The following is a 23,541-nucleotide window of genomic DNA, read 5'->3' as shown; positions in this document are numbered from 1 at the left end:
TGAGGCAGGCACCAGTGCTACTGGTGTTCCTGTGGTATTGTGCTCTGCAGCCCCTGGGGCTGTAGCTGTGCTAGACTGCAGGATCCTGGGAATAGTAACACAGCTGAAAAAGTAGAGCTGTTCTCTAGGTGTGCTTCATCTGAGAACAGGCTTTGAGTGGTAAATTTGTGTTTCTGCTGTAAAAACTGGGGAAAAGGCACTTGTACCAGGTCCAGGCTATACAGGTGCCAGTTGAAGGAGTGCTGCTACTCACGTGTCTTCCTTACACAGAACTAAAGGAGGAGCAGATAGAAGCCTTGTTTCAAAAGGCAAGTAATGGAAGACTACAACAGCTCTTTCCTAGGTCAGCTGTAGGCGGCACTTCTGGGGCTGGGGAGAAGCAGGAGGAATCCCCCTGCTCTCCTAAGGAAGTGCTGACCACCTTGTAGGCCTGCTAAACTAGAATGTAAGAAAAGGCTGTTTCTGGGAGCACAGCTCTTAAAAGACCTGCCTGAATCCTAGGCTCCCTTATTCTGTTGAGGGTATCTGCCTCATGACACTTGGAACTCAGAAATGGAACCAGCTTCAACCCACCTATTTTTGTAATGGGACAGAAATTTGATCATTAATCTGAAGTACCCACCATTTAACTTTCCTAGACTCAGTAATGCATGAAGGAACACAACAGCTCCACACACATAGGCAATGTAAGGTGCCAAAAGGAGAAACTTTTGTGATGTACTTATACCTGTAAAACAGGAACTTTACTGTAGTAAAAATGATTATTGGTTCTCATTGTTTTGGGAGTAAGAGAAAGTAGAAAGAAGAAAGTAGAAATTTTGTTAAAAGCACCCTTAAAATCAGCAGAGCACAGAGGGGGTAGGACTGTGCTGTTTCATTAAGAGCTCTCACTTCCAGGTATCTAAACACTTTATTATTGTACAGCAGAGGAATGGCTGGGTGGGGGCACTCTGGGACAAATCCAAAGCTCCAGATCAGCAGCGTATTCCCATACCAATGGCCATGAATGTCCCAAATGTCCCACCGCTTTGCATCATCGTTTTGCCAACTCCACCCATCAGTTCTCGTCCTCTCATGCCAATCCTGAGATAAAGAAAACCACAGGCATTATATAAAAACTGAAACCTGATAGGTCACAGACATGCAGCAGAAAACATCTGAGTCAATCAGCTCATAGTTGCAAACTGAACACTTCTTCACTCTAAATCTGTGTAATTGTGCAGCTGCTGCCCCGCTGGAGACCGGCTGCAGTGGCCTGTGCTACTGCAGGGGCTCTTGGGTGGCACTCACCAATGGCCCATATGTATTTTTTTCCTGCAGTGGAACCTTCCTGCCACACCTTTAGCAGGAACAGATTTGCATCTTAGTCTCCCAAATACCCTTAATACAGGAAAAAAATGCCATCCAAGTATTTCACTTGCCAAAGTGCAAAAAGAATTGCTTGAGCTGTTGTACTGCCATCCGCTCTAGCTGCAGTGGGAGTCTTTTTAATATCACCAATTTAAAATTTACTTCCTATTTACTGCTGACTATGTGCTTTTATTATGGGACACCTAAAAGGCCTAGAAACTTCAAAAGGTGTTTCTGTTCTCCAGTTTCCACTTACCTGAGGTCAGACTAAAACAAAAAGAATTGTTCTGTCTCAAGAAGTTCTTGTAGTATTTTGCTTTTAAGCACTGCAGTGACTTAGGGTATAAGGAATTTCATGCACTTATTCTTAAAACATGAGATTTTCCCTCAAAAATGGAACAGCAGAAGTAACGTAGCTGTGTCATCCAAATACAACAGATCCACTCTCACTGGTTCTTCTAAATACTCTAAACTTGTATCTTCCAGCAGCATCATGCTGCTTCTCCTCTGGGAACTTCAGAGATTAGAAAACTTCAAACTCCCCTTGGATTAGGATTTGTGCCTTTTCCTCCTCATCTCACTACCAAATCATCACCCATGTTTAATCATGGGTAAAAACTATTGAACAGAAAGAGTTCTGCAAAGTATGAAAGAGCTGACTTCAATGATTCTTTGTCATAGATGATGTGCAAAGCCAGTCAGCAGTGCCAGAACAAACACAAAGCAGCAAGCACAGCTTGTTTTCATGACAGCCTGCTGGCGAGCCCCAGGAGAAGGTGGAATATTGCCCCTTTCCATTGCACAGTGGGACTGTGCCAGTGGCAGCCATGCTCTACCCACCCTCCTGCCATTCAGACTCAGGGTCAGTTTAGTAACTGCCTCTGTGCAGGGCATGGGACACGCAAAGGGACCACGATGAGCTCACAGAGCACCTCAGGAAGCTTTAGGGCCAGGACAGGGCTACAAATGTGTCTGCACAGACAATTCATCCAGTTCCTCCTGGAGCTGATCCTCCACAGCCTCAGCTTCCCAATGAAACTCCCTTACAAGAGGCAAGAAATGGTCTGTGAAACTGTGACCTCCTGGCATATGGGGCAGCCAGAGGTGATGCCCTGCCAGCACCAAACTCACCTGCTGGAGGCCAGGGCTTACAGCAGTAGCTGGAGTCAAAGTTCCACTCATGGGACTGGCACAGCAGACCCAACCCCTTCCCAACCCCCACAGCAGAACCATTTCTCTCAGGCTGTCGCCCTGCCACCCCCTGCTGTGGAAGCCGTTTCTTTGGCGTACCTGAGGCAGGAAAATGTGCCAAACAGCGCTCCCGCAGCCATGCCCACGGCAAAGCCCATCATGAAACCCATCTTTATTCTGTCAAAGCAGCTGGGCTGCGACTGCCCATACGGGCCCACCGTCACAGGCATCTAAAAAAGAAAAGACAATATCCACATCGATTTACTGCTTTGTCTAACAGACTTCTATAACCAAACCGGGCTGGCAGGCCGGCCCGTGCAGCTCAGAGCTTCTGGCGCGTGCAGCGCTGGAGGTTGTGCTGGCGCCCAGGCTTGTTTCCTTGCCTGTCGCGTAGGAAGGACAAGGAGGGAACGACGGCCTCGTTTCCCCTTAACAAGCTGCTACGAGCACCGCTGTGGTTGCCGAGGCTGTTTCGGGGCCTCACCCTGTGTGCTCTCAGTCCCTGGTGAGCAGCGCACACGGCACCTGACCGAGCCTCCGCTGCCGGTCCGTCCTTCCCGGCGGCCGCCGGTCTCGGAAGCAGAGGAGTGGGCAATGAACCCACTTACGGAGACCGAGGCCATGACGGGGACTCAGCACAGAGGCTCAGGCTGCGGACGCCCCGAGAAAGGCGGCCATCGCATGCCGTCCGGCGCAAGAGCTCTCGGGGGCGAATCGGGGTCCTCGGCGACCGCTTCACCTCTTCAGCGCCCCGGGCCCCCCGTTCCCAGGCCCGGGCCCCCGCCCCGCCCCGCCCTGCCCTGCCCTGCCCTGCCCGTACCTCGCTAGGCCACAACGCGCCTCCGCCTGCTGGGCCCCGCTTCCGGCGCGAGCCGTGACGTACGGGAAGAGGCGGGGCCGGCCGCGCTCTGCCCGGCGCGCGCCATGCTGTTGTGGCGGCGTTTGGCGGCCGTGGGAGCCCAGCGAGCCCCTCGGCGGCTCCGGGCGGGGGCACCGGGACCAGAACCAGAACCAGGTAAGGCAAGGTCGGGCAGAGCCCCTCTCCGGGTAGGGACAGCTCCCCCGCTCCTGCCGGCCCCTGACGGCACTTTTCCCCCTCTTCTCCCCTCAGAACGAACCAGCGATGGCAGCGGTGCTCCTCGGCCGCTTTATATGGATGTCCAGGCCACCACCCCGCTGGTAAAGGCCGCACCGAGCACGGGACGCAGAGCGGGATCCCTCCACTCCCGGTTCTCTCGCCCGAGCGGTCGGGCGTGTCCCGCGCTGCCGTGGGGGACAGGCGGCACAGGCTGTCCCCGTCCCTACAGGGCAGTGCGAGCAGCTCCCCGAAGGGCTAGAGCTGCGCCGGGCAGGCCCAGCGCAGCAGGGCCGGAGCTCACCGACCCCGGCGGGAGGGGGGACAGCTGCGAAAAGCAGGAAGGGAATTCAGCCAAAATACTGATAGGACGTTTTTATTAATATTTTAAGACCCCGTGTTTTTTTGAAGAAAAGCCAGAGTGGATAGGGCTTGAAGTGACCTGATCTAGTGGAGGGTCTGTCCCTGTCCGTAGCAGGGGCATGGAACAAGTTAAAGACTTCTCCAATGCAAACCGGCCATCATTTTCTCAAATGATGCTGTTTTTCTTTGACCTTCGATGCAGATCAGGGTTACATTCACAGAACATAATTGTCGAGTACTTGCGTTACACGTAACATGTAATAGCCTCAAGCTTTCAAGGTCAGGCCTAAGTAAGACACTACAACAGAATTGCTGCCGATCCTGTGGCAAGAGGGCATGTCCAGAGGGAACAGAAATGGTTTCCCTTTTCCTTTTCTAAGAGTGGGTGGTGTGTGTTCCACAGGATCCCCGAGTCCTGGACAGCATGCTGCCATACCTGACAGCTTACTATGGCAACCCCCACTCCAGGACCCACGCCTACGGCTGGGAGAGTGAGGCTGCCATGGAGAATGCAAGGCGGGTGAGTCTGGCTCTCCATGGTCGTGTTGGTTTTCCTGCTGCCGAGGAAATTCAGGGTCAAAAGAACCTAAAAAGAAAAGAAGAAAAAAAGCCCCTGTTCTCTGTGGGCTGGGTTTAGCAGCTTCCTCTCTGCTTAGCTGTGGTTTTAGTAGATTTATTGCAGGTAAAGATAGAATATTTCAAGTTGGAAGGAACCCACAAGGATCATCAAGTCCAACTCTGGCCCTGCACAGAATACTCCAACAATCCCACCATGTACCTGAGAGCATTGTCCAAACACTCCTTGAACTATGGAAGGCTTAAGACTGTAAACACTTCCTTGGGAAGTCTGTTCCAATGCCTGACCACCCTCTGGGTAAAAAACTTTTTTCCCAATACCCAGCCTACACTTCCCTGACACAACTCTGTCTGCTCCCTCAGGCCCTATCACTGGACATGGTGCAGAGAGCAGCCTCTCTGTTGCCCCTCATGAGGGAGCTGCAGCCCCCAGTGAGATCTGACCTCAGCTTTCTTCTTCAGACTGGAAGAACAAAAAGGCCTCAGCTGTTTGTTTTACAGACTGTCCTCTAGGCCCTTGATGATTTCATAGCCCTCCTCTGGATGTTCTCTAATAACTTAATATCCTTGTAGATTTGCCCTAAACTGCCCCCAGGACTCGAGGTGAGGCCCCCCCCAGTGCAGAGCAGAGCAGGACCCCATGCTGGGTCTGATGTCCCCCAGGACAGGGCTGGCCCTTGGGGCTGCCAGGGCACTGCTGGCTCCTGTTCCACTTGCCCTCAGCCCAAACTCCCAGGTCTCTTTCTGTGGTGTTGCTCTCCAGCCTCTTGTAACCCAGTCTCTCTGGACACCCAGGGTTTTCCAGTCCCAGGTGCAGAAGCTAGCACTTGCTCCAACAGTGAGAGTAGAGTAACAGAAATGGCAGAAACCAATATTTTCAGTTAAAATTGCCTTGGTATTTTTGGGTTCCTGGAGTCACAATCATGTTGCTACAGTCATTGGACTAACTCCATACTTTTTCATTCTTCTAATCTTAGGTGAGGGTGTTTGTAATTTTTTTTTTTTTTTTAAGTAATGTGTAATGGGGTTTTGTCTACTTAAGCTTTTATCTCTTTTATAACAGATTAATGCTTAATACCACTCCTAATAACTATGGATTCCTTGTGTATTTTATTATGCAGATATTTAGACTATTTGTAGCATAACTGTTAGGTACCAGCTATAATCCTTTTGAAGCTCAAGGGAGCATTCTTGAAAACATTTCACATGTATTTTGCTGCAGTGAATTCATTGCATGTTTTCTTAAGAAGTCAAATTTCTATTCTTTTTAAACAGCAAGTTGCAAACTTAATAGGAGCTGATTCACGGGAAATTATATTTACCAGTGGTGCAACAGAATCTAATAATATGGCAATTAAGGTAAAAGGTTTATACTGATTCTTATTTATTATCTTAAAATTATGTATTTAAGAACTGTGCATCTCTCAACAATTTAAATTGTTAAGATGTTAGAGTATAACATATTTGCATTTCTGGATTTACTTTTTTATGTTACTCTCTTACATATGTGGAGGAAATATATAGATAAATGTTTTAGTGCCCAGGACATGATTTTGAGGACAGTGAAATATTTTATATTTATCTTGCATACACCAAATACAATCCTTCTGCTTACATGATTAAAATCTTGATTGTGAAATACAGTGGATATGCAGATTAGAAACTTTTTTCTGATGAAAACTAGGTTGTGTATGTAGTATGTGGCTGTTCAGACTTCTCAGTGTTTATGACTCCACTGCAAAAGTTTTCAAAAAAACGCCTTGGTTAATGGCTTCTACAGCTTAACAGTAATAAACATTTTCACAGAGATTTTGAGAAATGAGATACTTTGAAAAGCAGGTGCTGATGGAGATATGTATTGTGGATTATGTGGATTATTACCTTTTAAAAGATTAATTACTTGGGTCAAACAGGAAAGTTCCAAATGAATTATATATAAGTAGCAATTAATTATTTTCAATCATACTGTGTAGTGCTTGTTTTCTTCAGCGGCTAATTTCTTTTTCATGGACTGTGCCTGACAGGGTGTTGCAAGGTTCTATAAATCCAGGAAAAAACATATCATTACTACACAAACAGAGCACAAGTGTGTGCTGGATTCTTGTCGTTCCCTGGAATCAGAAGGTTTTCGCGTCACGTATCTACCTGTTAAAAAAAATGGGCTCGTAGATCTGAAGGTAAGTTTTTTCTGATAGAAATTAAAAATAAAAAAGGTTTTTGCTTCAAATTGATGCTCAAAACCTTGTGTTCTCTAGATGAAAAAGAGGAAAGGATGATAAATATCACAAAGTAGAATGAGAATCATAGTCAAATCTGTCAGATCTGGAGAAGGATTTTCTATTCTGTGAAATGCCCTACACTTTTTCTCAACCAAAACATCCACCTCCTATCCCACTGCTGAGCTTCTGCATATCCTGTAAGGAACCCAGTAGTTGGGGCATTGTTTCAGTGATTACATTAGTTCCTATGGCTGTCCATGAGCCCCCCCTTCTGTATGTACTGGCTGCAGCCTTGAGATGTAGAAGTTGTATGTTTTTAGTTCATCATTGGCATCCTGTAGCACAGGTCAGCAACAATTTTATTCCCAGTCCCTCACCTGCTCTGGAGAGGGGTGATGTGTGTGATGGGAGCCAGGGATCAGCCTGTGGGCACAAGGAGTTGTGTTTTCTGAGCGTGTTGCTGCAGGTGTGATGTGACTTTATATAAAAAGCAGTTCCTTTACAGCCATCCTCACCTTGGCTAGAAGAGGCTTAAGCTGTTCTGTGGATGGTTAACTCATTAAAGAAAATAGTTCAGAGAAATTTATGGGATACAGCAAAGCCTCTTGAGGTTTGATTTAATCAAGTGGGGTGGCAGGTTAGGACTGGGTTAGGACTTGCAGAAACACAATTGATTCACTCCTCTTCTTACAGGCATTTAATGTTCACATGGGTTAGTGTTCTCCCCAGGGCTGTTTTACAGAACCCCAGGTGTTTGTTGTGAATGAGGGACTGATGGTTGAGTTGCTGGTAAACTGAAGATGTGCACAGGAATCCTGCTTTTCTGTTAGTCACAGTTTTTGTCACTCTTAATCTTTCACCAGGAACTGGAGGCTGCATTCCAGCCGGATACAAGTTTGGTTTCTGTAATGACTGTAAATAATGAAATAGGAGTAAAGCAGCCAGTTCGTGACATTGGTAAGTACACTGTGGCTTCTAGATACCAGCTAAAGTTGTTTCTGCTTCATTTTGGTTAATGTTTTCATCCCCAAATGGTACTGATGCAAAAGATTAGATGTAATATAGCTAAGGAAAAAAAAAATAACATAAATATTTTAAAATAAAAAATGTAATAGAAATAAATAATATTACTGTCCCTAATAAAAACTGATTTCAAAAGGGAAATGAGAATGAAATTCAGTACCTTTCTGGTGAGCATTGAAGCAATGATTGCTCAGATGGATCAGCTGCAATTCATTGGATTGTATGATGGATGAAAAAATTGTACAGAATAACTGGCCAAAATTGAACTTATGTACTAAAATGATTTAGTGAGCACATGTAGAGTTTAAGAGGAGAAATGTGCAGGATTTGGAGTGGGAGAGGACGGTGACGACCACACTTGGACAGTCCTTCCCCCAGTGTTGTATATAGTCATGAGCAATTCTTTTGTAGGCCAAAAGGCCACTGAAGAGCTACACTTCTGGAACAGGAGACAGGGAGAGAGTGAAGCAGGCTCTGAGCCAGCAGGTAGAGTGACAGGGACCTCAGAGAAGAATGAAGTGAGACCTTGGAGAGCAATGGTTGTTGGAACAAGCAGGGTGAGCAGGTGGCTCCCTGATGATCCTCCAGGTCCCTGGATCCCAGATGATTTGTTGATTAGGTTTCCTGAGATATGTAGCAAAACATATACTCATAGTCTTTCTGTCCTAGTTTCACCCCAGCTGGCAACCAAGCACCTTGCAGCTGCTCACTCACTCCCCCACCAGCAGGACTGGGGAGATAATGAGAATGGTAAAAGCGAGGAAACTCATGGGTTGAGATAAAGTTTAATATGAAAGCAAAAATCATGCACACAAGCAAAGAAAAACAAAGAATTATATACTGCTTCTCATGGGCAGGCAAGAGTTTGTCCACCTCCAGAAGAGCAGGGCCCCATCCCACTGAATGGTGATTTGGGACCACAAACCATCACTCCAAACATCTCCCCCTTCCACCTTCTTCCCCCCAGCTTTCTATACAGAAAGTGTATAACATATGTCATATGGTCTGGAAAATCCCTTTGGTAAGTTTGGGTCACCTGTCCTGCCTGTGTCTCCTCCCAACCTCCCAGGTACCCTTGCCAACATGACTGTATGAGGGGCTAAGGAGGCCTTGGCTCTGTGCAAGCCCTGGTCAGCAATATCCGAAGCATCTCTCTGAGCATCCCTGTGTTCAGCACAAATCCAAAACACAGCCTTTTATTAGCCACTGTGGAGGAAGTTAGCCCTACCGCAGCCAAACCCAGCACACTTTCATATTTAAGATATCTTTCATAAGATGTTTGAGGTTTTAAACAATGTTTGGGCTTTGGCTCTGCTCTGAAGTACATACTCCATAGGGTATTGTTTTCTTAGGCTGTGGCAGGCATCTTGTTGTGCACCTGGTTTTCTTCTTGATTAGCTGCTGCATTTTTTTTTTCTTAATTAAGCTCAAGGCAGCATTTTTGCCAAGGTTTTCCTATTTCTTCATTGAGAAGTGTTTGACCTCAGTGAGTTGCTTATAGACCCAAGGATTCTTATTTTCCTCCTGTGCATATATTGTCAAGTTCCTTGCTATGGTCCCATGTTTAAATGCCAGAGACAGCTGGTGCCAGCTCTAGTTCCCCCAGTATGTTTTCAAAACACCTTGATAACAGGTCCAGCAGGCCAGGCCTGAGGCCCTGTTGCCATGTGGCCTGGCATTGCCTGTGGCTTGATCTTGCTGGATAAGGAGGGTTATTTATCCTGTGAAGTATCATACTGAAACTTGCACAGAGCACAGGTCTCATTATAGATATTTTAGTCAGGCTCAAGTGACTTCAGGTGGTAGTAGTGTGTGTGTATGACAATTCTGAGAATGTTTTTGCAGCTTTTGGAAAACTTGGAAAATAGAGGAAATTACATAAAAATACATGGCAAAGTACTTGAAAGGAAGGCTGGCTTGTACTGGATATGGAGAAGGAAGAGAACCAGGAAAAAACTATTTTGTCCAACGGTGGAGTCATTCCTGTGTGGAGACTTTGATGTTTCATGCAACCATTTATTCTTGTTTAGCACTTGTGTCCTGGTTTAGTGTCACCCCAGGACAACTTGTTGGGTGTGGACTTGGAAACAATCTCAATTCTTAACAGAAGACTTTTTAACTTCTCAACTGAAGAAATTTACTGCAGTCTTATCTGCCTAAACTTGTGCCAAGGCATCAGCTACAGTAGCCCCTGCACATCTTTAGCCACTTCACTATAAAAGAAACATCACAGCCCCCCATTTCTGCCTTTGTCACCTCAGATACCTTAATAACTTGCTGTTGTTTTAGATTCACTGATGCTTTAGATCCATTGCTGAAATCCTTGGGATTGTAGCATTGGTTAAGACAATCTGGTTTTGGTTTGGTGTTTTTGTTACAGGTGAGATCTGCCGTACACGTAATGTTTTCTTCCACACGGATGCTGCACAAGCGATTGGTAAAATTCCTATGGACGTCAACAGCATGAAAATTGACCTAATGAGCATCAGTGGCCATAAAATTTATGGGCCCAAAGGTACTCACTGAAGTGCTTTATAGGAAATTGTTTCCATACCTGCCTTAAGGTATGAACAGGGTAGGTTCACACACACAAGGTGTGAAGTCAAACCCATTTGTCATGGTGTCAGTTACTTAAGCTGTAGAAAACTGTTCTGAGTGGTGTCTGATTTCAGAGTAGCTCAGGCGCTGCTGCCAGAGTAGAGCTGCAGTAAGTGGATCTTCAGTGCTAGATGGGTTAAAGTGACTTCAAAGAAACAGTGTTGTATAGTGATGGAAACATTACAGCAGGGGGTTTTCAAGTCATCTGCTTGGTTGAAGCAGAACCAGTGCTGAAATGATTGAAATGGAATCACTTGGTTATAAAGCAGAGTTTAGACGAGAGTGTGACTTGCAACAAGGAGACCAAAAAGGTAAGTGGTGATTTTTGGTTGTTTTCTACTTCCAATGGCTTCATTCCCCCAACTCCATTTGTGCATTTTTTTGTAGAATGAGGTTTAATATCCAGTTACGGATTCTCTGGTTGACTCACAAATACTAAAAGTCCAAAAGTCAAGGTCCATTTAGTTTGTGACAGTGGGTGGTAGAGAGCCAGAAATCAGGTTTGCTGTATGTTATGTACTATTTGGAAACGAAAGACAACATCCGTAATTTTCAACATGTTTTTTTTCTGTATGAGTTGTGCTGAGAGGTGAAGACATTATCTGTGGACAAGAACTAGGTAATTTTGTACAGATAACAGATATCAATTTCACCATTTGTTATGCCTGGAAGTTACAGCTGTCCTTCCTGCAGTGATAGTCAATCCTTAAATGTACCAGGGCTCTTGAAGGCATGAAAATTTGGTTTCTAGATGAGGAGAGTAGAGCATTAAATTGACTGACTAGCAAAACTGGCTCATTTAATCCACGTGCTGAAAAGTGTTGCCACTAATGAGTCTTCCTAATGAGAAGGGAGAAGACTCCCAGGACTGGTGCTGGCCTAGTAATCCAGGGAAAGAACTTGGAAGTCATTAAGAGAACTTCAGTGCAGGGGGATGAACTTCAGCTGCGTTCAGGAGTTATGGGAAGGAAGGGAAGTGCTGAGTCTTTGGGTGACTAAAGCAGAGTGAAAGAAGCTGAGCTCCCATGGCTGAAGCTCTCTGAGCCTGAACATGATTGCTGGGGACCAACATCCATTTCCTAGAAAACAATGCTGAACTTGTTTGCTTTATTTGTCTCCAGTTAAGTGCCCACATGGGTGTTTGCTGCAGAAATAAGGAACATTGCCAAAGCTTGGAGTCCCTGTTCACAATTTCAGAGCTCTGGGCATATGGTAAAACAGCTTTCCTTGCTTCCAAGGGGTTGGTGCTCTCTATGTTCGCCGCCGACCACGTGTCAGGCTGGAGCCCCTGCAGAGTGGGGGAGGCCAGGAGAGAGGACTGCGGTCTGGGACTGTGCCCACACCTCTAGCAGTAGGACTAGGGGCAGCCTGTGAAGTGGCACAGCAGGAGATGGAGGTATGTGCAATGAGATACTTGTCCTGGTTTGAGAAAATAGTATAACAGCACCATTTAGGTCTTGGATTTCTTGTATCTTTTTGCATCCATGTGACTGAATTAAATTTGATTCTCATGTTTTAGCATTAAGTGAATGTTTTGAGAATTTAAGGGATGTTTTTTGGTAATTGTAAGTTCTTTCTAAAGTTTATTTTCTCTTGAAGTGATCTGAGTCATCATTTTCTACAAGGCTACAATTGACAGTCAGTTTTAGTGAAATATGGCTTTTATGTGCTTGTATTTACTTCTCCATTATGAACATGTGTCTTAGCAGTATCTTTGAAATGACTGTTATGTTTATGTAATGTATATAGAAAAAATAAAAGTTCCCAGTCCATTATTATATGTATTGTACCTATTAAATGTAAGTTCAAGTTTACTGCAGCTTTGCAACTAAGAATTTATTTTCTTTTTTCCTAGCTTAGATCATAAAGTTTACTTGCTAGGTCTGGTGTTTGAGCCTCTATATGCTGCTGCATTGGTTTGTGGGCACCAATGGCTTTCTTACAACTGGAGTGTAAAAATACTTACAGTGACAATGGGATGCATAGGCCAGATATCTGCATCCAAAGGATCAAGCTTCTCCAGAAGACAGGCAGAATTCCACCGTCTGAGCTGCGTGGTTATGGAAGTTGAGGCTAGGGAGCCTGTAGAGTGTGAGCTCTGCACAGGGCTCAGATTTGGATTCTCCTTGCCTGGCAGAGTTAATGCATTTTAAAACCAATTGGTGTTGGAGCCAGCCTGATTTTCTTTTTCAGGTGAAAACAAGCATGAATTGCATGTGTGCATTTGGCCAGTTCTGTGTGTCAAAGCTGATCCCAGACCTTACTGCTTTCTTGGTATAAATGATCTCATTTTTCAGTCCGGAACAAGATATTGCACATGGGCAGTTCTCACCGTGCAGGTTACTTATTGTAAAAACTGAGTTCATAGTAATTTGGAGGTCTGTCTTTCTGTGGGATAGTTAGAGAGCTCCTAGGAAATAAGAGGCGCTAGCTGTAGTAGGTGCTCTTTCTTGTTGCAAAATGCATTATCTTCTGCATTGCCTAACTTGTCTTTAGGCCTGAAGAACTTAGTGCTTTAGTAAAAGTCAGTTTGGCAGCATGTGTACGTGGAACTTTCAAAGGGTTTGAAACATTTGTGTTTCAAAGACTGAGCTAGCTAGGAGCCAAGGGGTTATTATCTTTTAAAACAGTCTAGAGCAGGCAAAGTTTGACAGTTTAAGTTTCAGCTGTGTTCTTTCACTTTTCTGGCCAAACCCAGTTACTGAATTCTGCTTGCAGCTGGTGACATGAAGCAGTTTGAGTGTGGTCAGACTGTACACTGTTTATTATTTGTATCTTTTCTGGTTTCTCTGCTAGTATGACCATAAGCGAATCTCCCAACTGGCAGAACGACTGGTTACAAAAATAATGAGTGAAGTTCCTGATGTGGTGATGAATGGAGATCGAGAGCATCGCTATCCAGGTAACTCAAGCAAAATTTGGAGCCCTTAGTACTGTCTGGCTCCTTGGTTGTAGTGGCTGTGGCTGAATAATGCACTTGAGCACATGATGCAAGTCCTGCCTTACAGGGAACAATTTCCTGAGATTTTAGTTGATGGGTTCTTTTTTCTGTTTCATATTTTGTATGTAGGATGCATCAATTTATCTTTTGCATATGTGGAAGGAGAGAGTCTTCTGATGGCTCTGAAAGATGTGGCTCTGTCTTCAGGAAGGTATGTGGAATAAATGGGAAAGACAGCAGTCTATTTTTGAGAGAAAATGGCAATTGCTAATGAAGGTAAAAGCTAAGTAGTAGTCTCCTCTGTGCCCCGTATTTCGGTTCTTGAGTCAGTTGAATTGTATATTCAGTTAATGTGTCAGCCTGACATTGATTGCATTCTACAGTGGTGTTTAAGTGACACATTTCAACTGAAGGTGAAATTTACATATCCTGGAAGAAAAAAACAACAAACAAAACCAAACAAAAAAACCAACCAAAAATATCCTAACAAAAAGGTATCTACAAAACCACAAAAACTAACCCAGAAATTCCTACCTACTAGCCTTGCAAACTGGTTATTTGAGTAGCCTTGACTTGTACTGGTGATTCTAAAGGCCACCAAGATTTGAACAGCTTCTGTCCTTTGGCAGATTTTAACTGCAATTAGTGAGGCTGGGCACTTATCTGAACTAAATCAGCTCATAGTTCCTGTGCTAAATGCAAAAGCAAGAAAGAAAATTTGATGTGCTTTTATGGAGCTCTCCTGACTAGAGGAGTGATGAGTAATTCAGTTACCAAGACAAACCTGATGTTCATGATGAAATGAGTGGAGTGTAAGGATGCCCCTCCTCTCCTCTCTCATTTGAGAACAAAGTGGTCAGGATATCCTAATTAGAAATTGATTGGCACTATGAGCAGGAAGGACAAGTCTCCACATGACCATCTCTGAAGACAAACACTTCTGTAATGTGAAGATCTCTTTTGAGTCTCTACTTTGTGCACTGGGGAGCTGTTTACAGCTCTCCAATTGGCAGTGTGTGTTGCCACCAGTGAAAACTGAGTCACAGCATGTAACTCAGTCCTGTGGTTCAGTACTGCTACAAGGTGGAAGCTCTCTCTATTGCCAGCTGCAGTCATCTTGCTCTAGATCCCTCTGTGCACTGTTTTTCATTTATTTGTTCTGCTGCCAAACAGCAGCTTATGAAGTCTTTTTTTTTTCTGTTTTATGTTCCTAGTGTGTTATCTTCTCTGGATGGTTTCTGTCTTCATCTTTTTTTCACAGCCTCTACTTCAACTACCTCTTAATCTGCATTCCTGCTGCCTGTATGTGGCATTTTGTTTATTCTGTGTGTCTTCTGTATTCTGTCTCCTTTCCTTATGCTCCTGATCTGCTACTCTCATTTATCGATAGTGCCTGCCCCTTGTATTCTTTTTTCTTCAGTAGCAAAAATACCACTTTACTTGCCTGTATTCACTTGTGGTTTCTAGGAGGCTGGGGAAGCTGATAGAGGCTGTTGTAAAGGGGTAAGTGATCTGTTCCTTGTTGGATGAGATTAAGTAAAAGTCTGGTATTTTCTTGCCTTCCTTTTCCCAGTGCTTGCACATCAGCCTCTCTGGAGCCTTCCTATGTTTTGCGGGCAATCGGAACAGATGAAGACTTGGCTCACTCATCTATAAGGTGTGTGATGTGGTCTGTCCTAATGCTTCCAAGTATTTTTCTTTCCTGATAAAAGTAAATGGTGTATTTATTCCACCCCCTCCATATACTTGTTAGTCTGATCCTTAATGATTTTCTTTTGGTTTAGGTTTGGCATTGGTCGTTTCACTACAGAAGAAGAAGTGGATTATACAGTGCAGAAATGCATACAACATGTAAAGAGGCTGAGGGAAATGAGGTGAGACATTGTCTCATTGAACACAAAAGACTTAGATGTGATAATCATGGGAAGAATTGGATTTATTTAATTGAAAGTAATTGCTTCAAAAATCTGATGGTGTTTTTCTATATCAGCAACAGTGTCCCCCAGGTGGATATGAGCCTAATTTTAACATTAGTTACAAACTTCTAAGGAAACAAACCTGATACCAAACCTTTTCCCAGATCCTGATCCGTCAGAGAAAGAATATGAGTAGGGCAGGCACATAGAGCGGTACCTAGGAGGTTTTAAGCCAGAGGTGGTATTAATGAGTTAATGTATTGATAAATTGTTTTATTCTGGTGAAACTGGAAGACTGGTGACTCATCTGGACAGGGTTCAGTCTCAGAGACACCAGTGCTTTATGCTGAAAGTGGGAGCAGGAAATGAGGTGGAGCAGCTGCCCTCTCATCTCTTGTATTTTTGGTTGAGAGCACAGTTGAGGGCTGATCAGCTTAAGCTCACTGACCTCTAGGAGGGCAAGACAGGCAGGTATCTCCTAATTCCTTGTGTCATTGATAAAAATCTGTTTAATTATTGTTGATGATGTCCTGTGCTTTTTAGCCAGCCCTCAGTTTTCTCCTTTTCTTTATAGCCCTCTCTGGGAAATGGTGCAGGATGGAATTGACCTCAAAAGCATTAAATGGACTCAGCACTGAGAAAGCATTGCTATCCATGGACTACATATGGATTAAAACGCATTTTTGTGTACAGTCTTAAGTAAATTATGCAGCACTTCTGTTTTCTGACACTTGCAATTTGACTGGAGAATTGCCCTTTGAGACCACAAAATCTAAGAAGCCGAAGATAAAGGTAGTTTTTATCATGGAGAAAGGCAGGCTGATCCAACACCCACTGTGCTTCTATTGACACACAGAAATTTATGCTAAAACATAATTTATTCAGAAATGTACTTTGTAATCTGAAAATTAAATCAGTGTGTTACTCCCAGGCCAGTGAATTCTGGCAAGAGGTTGCTTCTCGATGTAGGTCATCCCAAGTCACTGTTGTGTTTGCACCACAGACCTGCTGCCAGTTTGTTCTGTCTGAAGTGGGTATCCTGCAACATCAGCTTAGTTTTGCCTCTCAAATGCCTTGTACTGCAAGAAATTCTCAGACAGGAGGACACTTGGATCTCTCGAGGAAGGGGATCCCTCAGTGTGGCTATGTGCCTTCACAGATAAGTTGTATGTGCAGTTAAGAACATTTTTTTCTGAAATTGAGTATTTTTGGCTCATTTTCCTTGTTTTTTGTGTGTGTGTGTGCATTAATCCAAAAGATTCTTCTGTGTTCCTGAGTTTGTGATACAATCATGATGCACTTTGCTGTCCCCTCCATTGGGTTTTTTCCATGCAATTTTTTCCCAGTGAGGAAAGAAAACTTGAATGACTGGGGGAGGGGATAGGCAGAATATGTCAGCTTTGGTGGCAGCACCAATTTGGTAGGAGTATGAGTGGTAGAGGTGGTGGGGAGAGCAGATATAGTGGAATGTCTTAAGGCAATGTGGGGTTTAGGGTTTTTTTTTTTAGTTTTGGTTTTTTTCTCCCCTTGTCGTGAGACCTTTGCTGTTACTTTGCATATGGGCCCTTGGTTTCTGTCGCTGCAAGGAGTGTGCCCAGCTCGGCCTGTACATATTGTCTGGAGATAAGAACACCTGGCACTGAAGGTTTCTTTGTCCCACAGACTGTACTGTCTGACTGGAGATTTAAAAAGGGTTTGAGATTATTTCATATTAGTGCTTCTCCTGTCTTATTTTTGGTGATTTTTCTAGTAAGGAACTGTACCCTGTATGGCAAAGTGCCTTTTATTCAGTGCATAAACAAAGAGCTCTCAAATTAGTTGTGTTGATTTATGGATGCTGTGTTAGCTGTTGAATTTGGTACAGCCCATAGACAATATGCTCACCTTCACTTTGGGATGGAACCTACCTCGAGGATCAACTGTGTTGTGTAAAAACTGAAGCTGAAGCTCACAAGATGGATTGTGTTACAGAAGTTTGTGCTTTTTTTTGTTGCTAAGGACAGATTTAATTGTTTGTAATGCAAAGCTAATCCTTGGTTGTTCTATTTGAAATTACTAGCTTTAGCAGTTTTAATATTGTAGTGCTGGCACCTTATATTTCATCACAATATTTTTTAAACTACCATATGCATAAATGTGTTTTAGCTGTGTTGTATGTACTCTTTTTCATCCTTGGGCCGTGTATATTTTCTGGATTAAGCAAGTGATAACATGCTCTCCTAGCATGTTTTAGAAATACATGTTTATGAATTGTTCTTTATGTTTTGAGAATGATTAAAAAATTACAGATAAGAATTAAACTTGGCTACTGTCAGTCTTTTCAGATCTACTTTTTTGGGTGAACCATGAAGACAATCAGTAAGTTGCTGAATTGCAGCTTTCATTAGGCAGCAGAAAAGAGTAAACTTTTCTGCAAACACTGGTAAAAGCTCACTGTCATTGAGTCGACAATGGACTTTTTGAAGAGTCATTTTTCTCAAACTCGATGCCTGATCTGAGCTAATTTTTTTAAAACAAATAGCTTAAATTTTGGTTATTTTGAAAAAAGAGAGCCTCAAATCTTGAAGATTCTGACCACCTCTTATTTGATCAGATTTAAAATAAAAATTCTGCATGTAAAGCTTAGGGAAACTCATTCATACTAGTAATCAGTGTTTATTTGAAATTTTTATAGAACAAGATGAGGAAAAATGTATAGTGGAGATACTTCCCCCATGACAGAAAGAAGTAATGCCAAGGATGAAACATCTAGCTGTACCTCACTGAATGCAGTTAAAGCCTTTGGGAGCTGGGAACCTCCGTCTATTCCTCTCTTACCGATTGGATGCCAGTGTTTGTGGTGCATCATCCCATCCCAGGCTGCACCACCATCTGAAAAAGGTTCACTAGGCCTTGGCCTTGATGGACAGCTCTTGGGTTCAGCTCTTGAGCTGTCAGCAACACTGCTCCAAGGAACTGGTGCTGTCCAATGAGCTCCTGCTTTTTTGTTTTTTTTTTTTTTTTTATGAACGGCCTTGGAAACATTTTCCCCCGGAATGGCATAATATTCTTGTTCTCCCACTTTCGTAGAAAGTTTCTGACCCGAAGTGGGGCCAGGATGAAACATTGTGACTGAAGCCCGTCTCTTGTGGCCCTGCAAACAGTGGCCCTGAGTGACACCCTTGGGGCTCTCCTGGTTTGCAGTGATCCCCTGTGCTGGGGCCTCTCTGAGCTGGGAGCTCTCCCATTTGCTGCACTGGGTCCTGGGCCAATCCCTCCACTCCTCAAGGCTCTGCACTTCACCCAGTGAAAAACACAAAGGCTTCTGCAGTGAGTATTTCAGATAGAACCATGCGTGTGCCTACAGGGCTGTGATCTTATTAGCAACAGGGAGACCTGTTGGGATGACTCTTGTGACTGGAGGGCTGAAGTGGGAAGATACAGGCAGGGGAGAAGAAAGGCAATGTTGCTCTCTATGCAAATAACCATCAGGAGTGCATGGAGCTCCACCTAGGGATGAAGGAGGAACTGACTGAATTGAGGAGTCAGGATTAGATGGAGGGCAGGGACAGGTGACATCACAGAGGGGATCTGCTACAGGCCAGGAAGATGAGCCAGTGAGGGTCATCACAGGCAAACAGGAATGGCCTCACGTTTACAAGCTCTAGTTTTCATGGGGGAATTAAACCACCCTGATATCTGCTGGGGGGAGAAGCCACCGGGGCACAGACAATCCAAGAGATTCCTGGAATACACTGATGTCAACTTCCTTCTCCAAGTGGTAGAGGAGACAATGAGGAGAGGTGCTATGCCACATTACTCTCACCAACAAGGACAGGCCAGTGGGGAATGTGAAGCTCAAGGGCAGTCTGGGCTGCACTGACCATGAAATGGAGTTTGAGATCCTTGGGGCAATGACAAGGGTGAGAAGCAAGCCCACTGTGTTGGACTTCAGGAGAGCAGACTTTGGACTCCCAAGGGATCTGCTTGATAGAGTCCTATGGCATAATAACCTAGAGGGAAGAGGAGCCCAAGAAAGCTGGTTGATATTAAAGAATCAGCTCTTCTGAACTTGACAGCAATGCATCCCAACAAAGACAAAATCAGGCAGCAACATCAGGAAGCCTGTATCGAGCTGACAGAGGAAGTGGCTAAGCACAATTTATCAATTTGAGAAGCTGCGGCAGTCCGATGAAGTTTTCACTGACTGGGAAATATCCCCCATTTTTAAAAAGGGAAATCTGGAAGTCTTGGGGAATTACACCTGCCTGCCTGACTGGCAGTTCTCTCTCTGCTGTGACATCAGTCATGGGCTAACTGTTTCCAGTCAAATTGTTTCTGCTAATATGTATGCTCTGTGCTTTGAAATGGTAGTTTCCCAATGCTGAGTATCAAAAAACTGGCCTAAGTCCTCTACTATTGTCAGCTTTGATGAAATTTCAGGCTGGAGAATCAGGTCCTGCACTGGAAGGAAGGAAGACAATGCCAGTTTTTAAAATGGACAATATGAGTGGCTGGGAGAAATCATCCCTCTGACAGCTGATGTCTATTGAAATCAGAGTAATAAAAAAAGGCAGGTAAAAGATGCTCTTCTAAGAAGCAAAGCTCATACTAATAAACAGAGTGGGCTTGTGCTGGGTAGGCATATTAAAACCAACACAGTGATTCTAAGAGTAACTACACCGGATCATTAAGCTACATCATATCTGTCTGACAGGTTTTAAGTAGAGATAGGGATGAGGACTGAAGAGAGTGTTTCTGGGAGGCTCTGTGAGGATTATTTCTGTTGAACAGTTTTCTAAATAATCTGGAAATTATTTAGAAATTCTGGAAATTGAGATTTTTGGTGTGCATGTAGTTAATGGAAAGGAAAATACAAAGTAGTGTGAATAATTTAGCAAACTGAGTTCATTAATCCAAACTATAGATGAAGGAATAGGATGAGAGGTTGTATTTATGGAATGGTACTTTTAGGGTCTGGAGCAGCAAAGAACCATGGATTTGGGGTAATGCTTCTGGACTAATGGTGTAGCAAAACTAATATTACAAAGAGGAAAATATATTTATTTCATATATTTATTTCATTGCCACAGTGGGTGCTGGTTTTCTCAAGCTTTACTTTAAAATGTCTTGTTTAAATTTTCTTCCCTTAGTTGCATACCTAACACCTTTCTTCAGTTTTGGTTTAGGTAAAGGAGACCCATAAATTAGTGCACTCCCAATAGTTTCTAATAAAGGTGTGTGCTTCCAGTAGTATCTGATAAAGGCAAATCCCATTATTTTCTAAGACATTTTTTCTCTGTCTCCCCCCTCATGCATATTACAGGGAAAGCACTGGATGTGGTTACATGATCCCTTGTCCTTTAACCTTCTGTCTTTTTGTGTTTTGCTTTCCATAGATACTTTCCTCCTGCTGTTGGTAATTAGCTGCATCATGCTGCTGACTTGTCTTTGGTACCCTTGGTCCCTTGGCATGCTCCTAATGGTCCACACAGTAAACCTCACAAGTGTCTTCATCATACTTTATTTGAACAACAAAAAGTAACGTGGTGATTCATCACATTGCATAAAGGTCTTATTTTTCCTCTGACTTAGGGTATTCCATCACTGTCCTTTTGTTATCTTGCATTGTCTCTCACCTGCAGGTGCAGCTTGGGAAGGCCTGTGGTGTTGCAGAGTGAAGCCCTGAGCTGCAGATGCTCCTGCTACACCTTGTCTTAGGGTAACTGTGAGGTTCTCGATCCCAGGGCTCTAAGGCACCAACTCTGGAGCTCTTGGGCTCCTACTTTGTTGGGTTATCTTAAATAAGCAAAGCAGCTAATAGTTAAAAAGGTTATTTATTACAAAGCACATCTTATTACAAAGCACAGCAGTCTCAAAAGGCATGCAGAAAAACAATGGCAAAGCAGAGGCAACACAATGGCAAATGCAGAGGCAATAAGCAAATGGCTGAAAGCCAATGGCTAAGAGCAGGTGGCTAAAAGCACCAACTCTCCCCAGTACATACTCTTATATAGCATTTTCCCAACAAGCTGAGATGCAAGCTCGGACCACCACTCCTCAATTCTAGTTTCTTAGCACCCTGGGTTACATATACAACTACTCATACAACCTGTCTTGTTCTATGTGAACAATGTCAGCAGTATTCTTACTATAGCTCTATTATGTCTAAGTCCTGTCTACAGCTGTGGGCCTGGAGCCTCCTGCTGAAGGTATTAGTATGTTTCAACCTTCACTAGAACTCTCACTGCTTACTAAAAAGATTAGAGCTCACCCTAAAACTTGCTAACTTACTTCTACTTAAATGTCTACTTTATGTGTGAGAGGCTTAGTACGCCTCAATCCATCCAAAGGCTTTAATTCAATCCCTGCACTTTGATTTCTCTCTGAAGAATTCAGAGAGACCTCTGACTCAGTGACTCCAACATCTCCCCCTCTTCTTAGAACCATAAAGATTCCCTTAACAGACTTATTAATAATTTGTGAAATGCGTGGAGAAAACAAGGCACCATGATTAGAACCAAAAAACTTTTTCATCCATGATGCTAAATTCCAATCCACTAAACAAACCATCCAAACTGTACCATTCTGAGACTCATATCACTTGCAGGCTGCTTGGCCTATTTTCTCCTCCTGCATGGCCCTCTGGTGGCAAAGATCATCCTTTCCATCAGGGTCTGGCATGGCGTGTGCCCCCACCGCTCAACGCCTGCTGGACGGCAGCAGCACAGCTAAAAACCTTCTTGGTGGCAAACACAGCGGCCAACCCAGTCTTGCCCTGACTATTTCAGGAGAGTCTTGGCCAGCCCTGCTACTTTTACCTGGTTATCAAAGCAAAACTTTACCTGCTTCATTCAGGAACAAATGGCTATCATGGCAAAGCACACACAAATTTACATTAACAATATAACTACAAGGATAACTAAACAGTGAAAAGGCATTTTTCTGGGATTATGTTGAACAGACATATGGTATTTAAACTTAATACATTAACTAAAGTTACTTGAACACTTACTTTAAGTTGGCTAATTGACAAATCTGTACTACTAAAAGCAAGCAAAGTAAAAGCATAAGCATAACGTATAATTGAACTTCCTATTTTCCTTTAACTATTATCTAACAAAAATTCTACAATACTGCTGTTTCCCCCACTTTTTTTTTTAAACAAACTCAAAGTTCACAATCTTCTGCAAGTAAAACACAACACAAAAATCAACAATACTTTAAATAATAGACATACATTTATAAGATTAGATAATCATCAATCTTTAAAAAACTGTCATCACTTCAGAGTCTGCAAACAGCTGACAAACCTTGATTCAATAGGGAGTTAGATGTTCATCTCTAGAAAATGAGCATCAAATTCAACCCAAAATTAGCTTCAGCTGTCATATTGATAAGGTCAAATATCCAAGTCAAAATGACTGGAGTATTATTTTGATGCAGAAAACACCTGGGTTCACACAATTTCTCTTCCAGGCAGAATTAAGGCCTGGCCACTGCCTAAATTCTAATTAGAAGAGAACTCCCTGACATCTTTTTATTAAAAAACAAGACTCTTAAGAACAAAAACTACAATTAAACATTTCAGAGTGAGAAAGAAATCAAATTCCTTCAGCAGCTTGTCCTCTCTGAAGTTTTTCCTCAGGATGAGATACTTTAAACATGGCAGGCTGCTGGAGTGCTTCTATAATAATAGCTGGGGAAAACCACAAGACTAGAAATTCAGAAGAGACTTTCAACAAAGCTCAGATAATTTTCTGAAAAAGCTCAGATAATTTTTCTGAAAAAATACTTAATATCATGAGACAGCACAGGGTCAGGTCATAGGAGACCTGCTAAAATAAGAAAGAGAATTCATAAAAAAGAAAACAAAGGAACATGAAATTCATAAGTTAATTGATTATCTTCATACACTTGATTCAGGGGCATGTCTAGAGGCTTTCCAAAATTTGCTTGGAATGTTGAAAAAATTCAAGTTAAACAATTACACAGAAATCAAAATCATTCTGTGATACAGAGTTCATACACTTAATACAATGGTTTTGAGATTCAATACAAAACTAAATTTGAGGCTTAAAAATTGATCTTAGAGAGAAATACTGTTTTTGCCTATATATATAAAGGAAATTTTGGCTCGAATTAAATTTTACAATTCAGATGATGGTCCTAGAAATGACCCTGATTTGTGTTCATGAATAATTTCATTGATAATTTGAAAAATGTAAACTAGAAATCTATTGCAATTTGGATTGAAGGGAAAGCTAAACTGCTGATACTAAATCTGCGAGGCATAAATTTACAAGCTTC

General features: G+C 43.1%; 2 protein-coding genes across 2 annotated transcripts; one reads left to right on the top strand and one right to left on the bottom strand.

The window, feature by feature from the left end:
• Positions 1-891: 891 nt before the first annotated feature.
• On the bottom strand, positions 892-3,467 carry ROMO1 (reactive oxygen species modulator 1; the record flags this gene model as incomplete). Its single annotated transcript, XM_079321322.1, is given in 4 exon segments — positions 892-1,083; positions 2,641-2,771; positions 3,346-3,392; positions 3,395-3,467. Coding segments are annotated over 4 exon segments (360 nt in total). The 3' UTR covers positions 892-974.
• NFS1 (NFS1 cysteine desulfurase) lies at positions 3,466-17,552 on the top strand (the record flags this gene model as incomplete). The annotated part of the gene is made up of 12 exons (XM_079321311.1): positions 3,466-3,720; positions 4,383-4,499; positions 5,831-5,914; positions 6,580-6,732; positions 7,638-7,731; positions 10,178-10,312; positions 11,634-11,791; positions 13,192-13,297; positions 13,466-13,547; positions 14,910-14,993; positions 15,121-15,210; positions 15,827-17,552. The coding sequence occupies 12 exons, from the start codon at positions 3,466-3,468 to the stop codon at positions 15,888-15,890; spliced, it is 1,422 nt and encodes a 473-aa protein (XP_079177437.1). The 3' UTR covers positions 15,891-17,552.
• Between the last annotated feature and the right edge of the window lie 5,989 nt (positions 17,553-23,541).

This window comes from Erithacus rubecula (genome assembly GCF_903797595.1).
Source record: "Erithacus rubecula genome assembly, chromosome: 18".
NCBI classification, from domain to species: Eukaryota; Metazoa; Chordata; class Aves; order Passeriformes; family Muscicapidae; genus Erithacus; species Erithacus rubecula.
The sequence above is the reverse complement of the archived record's forward strand: the minus strand, read 5'-3'. Positions and strand labels throughout refer to the sequence as shown.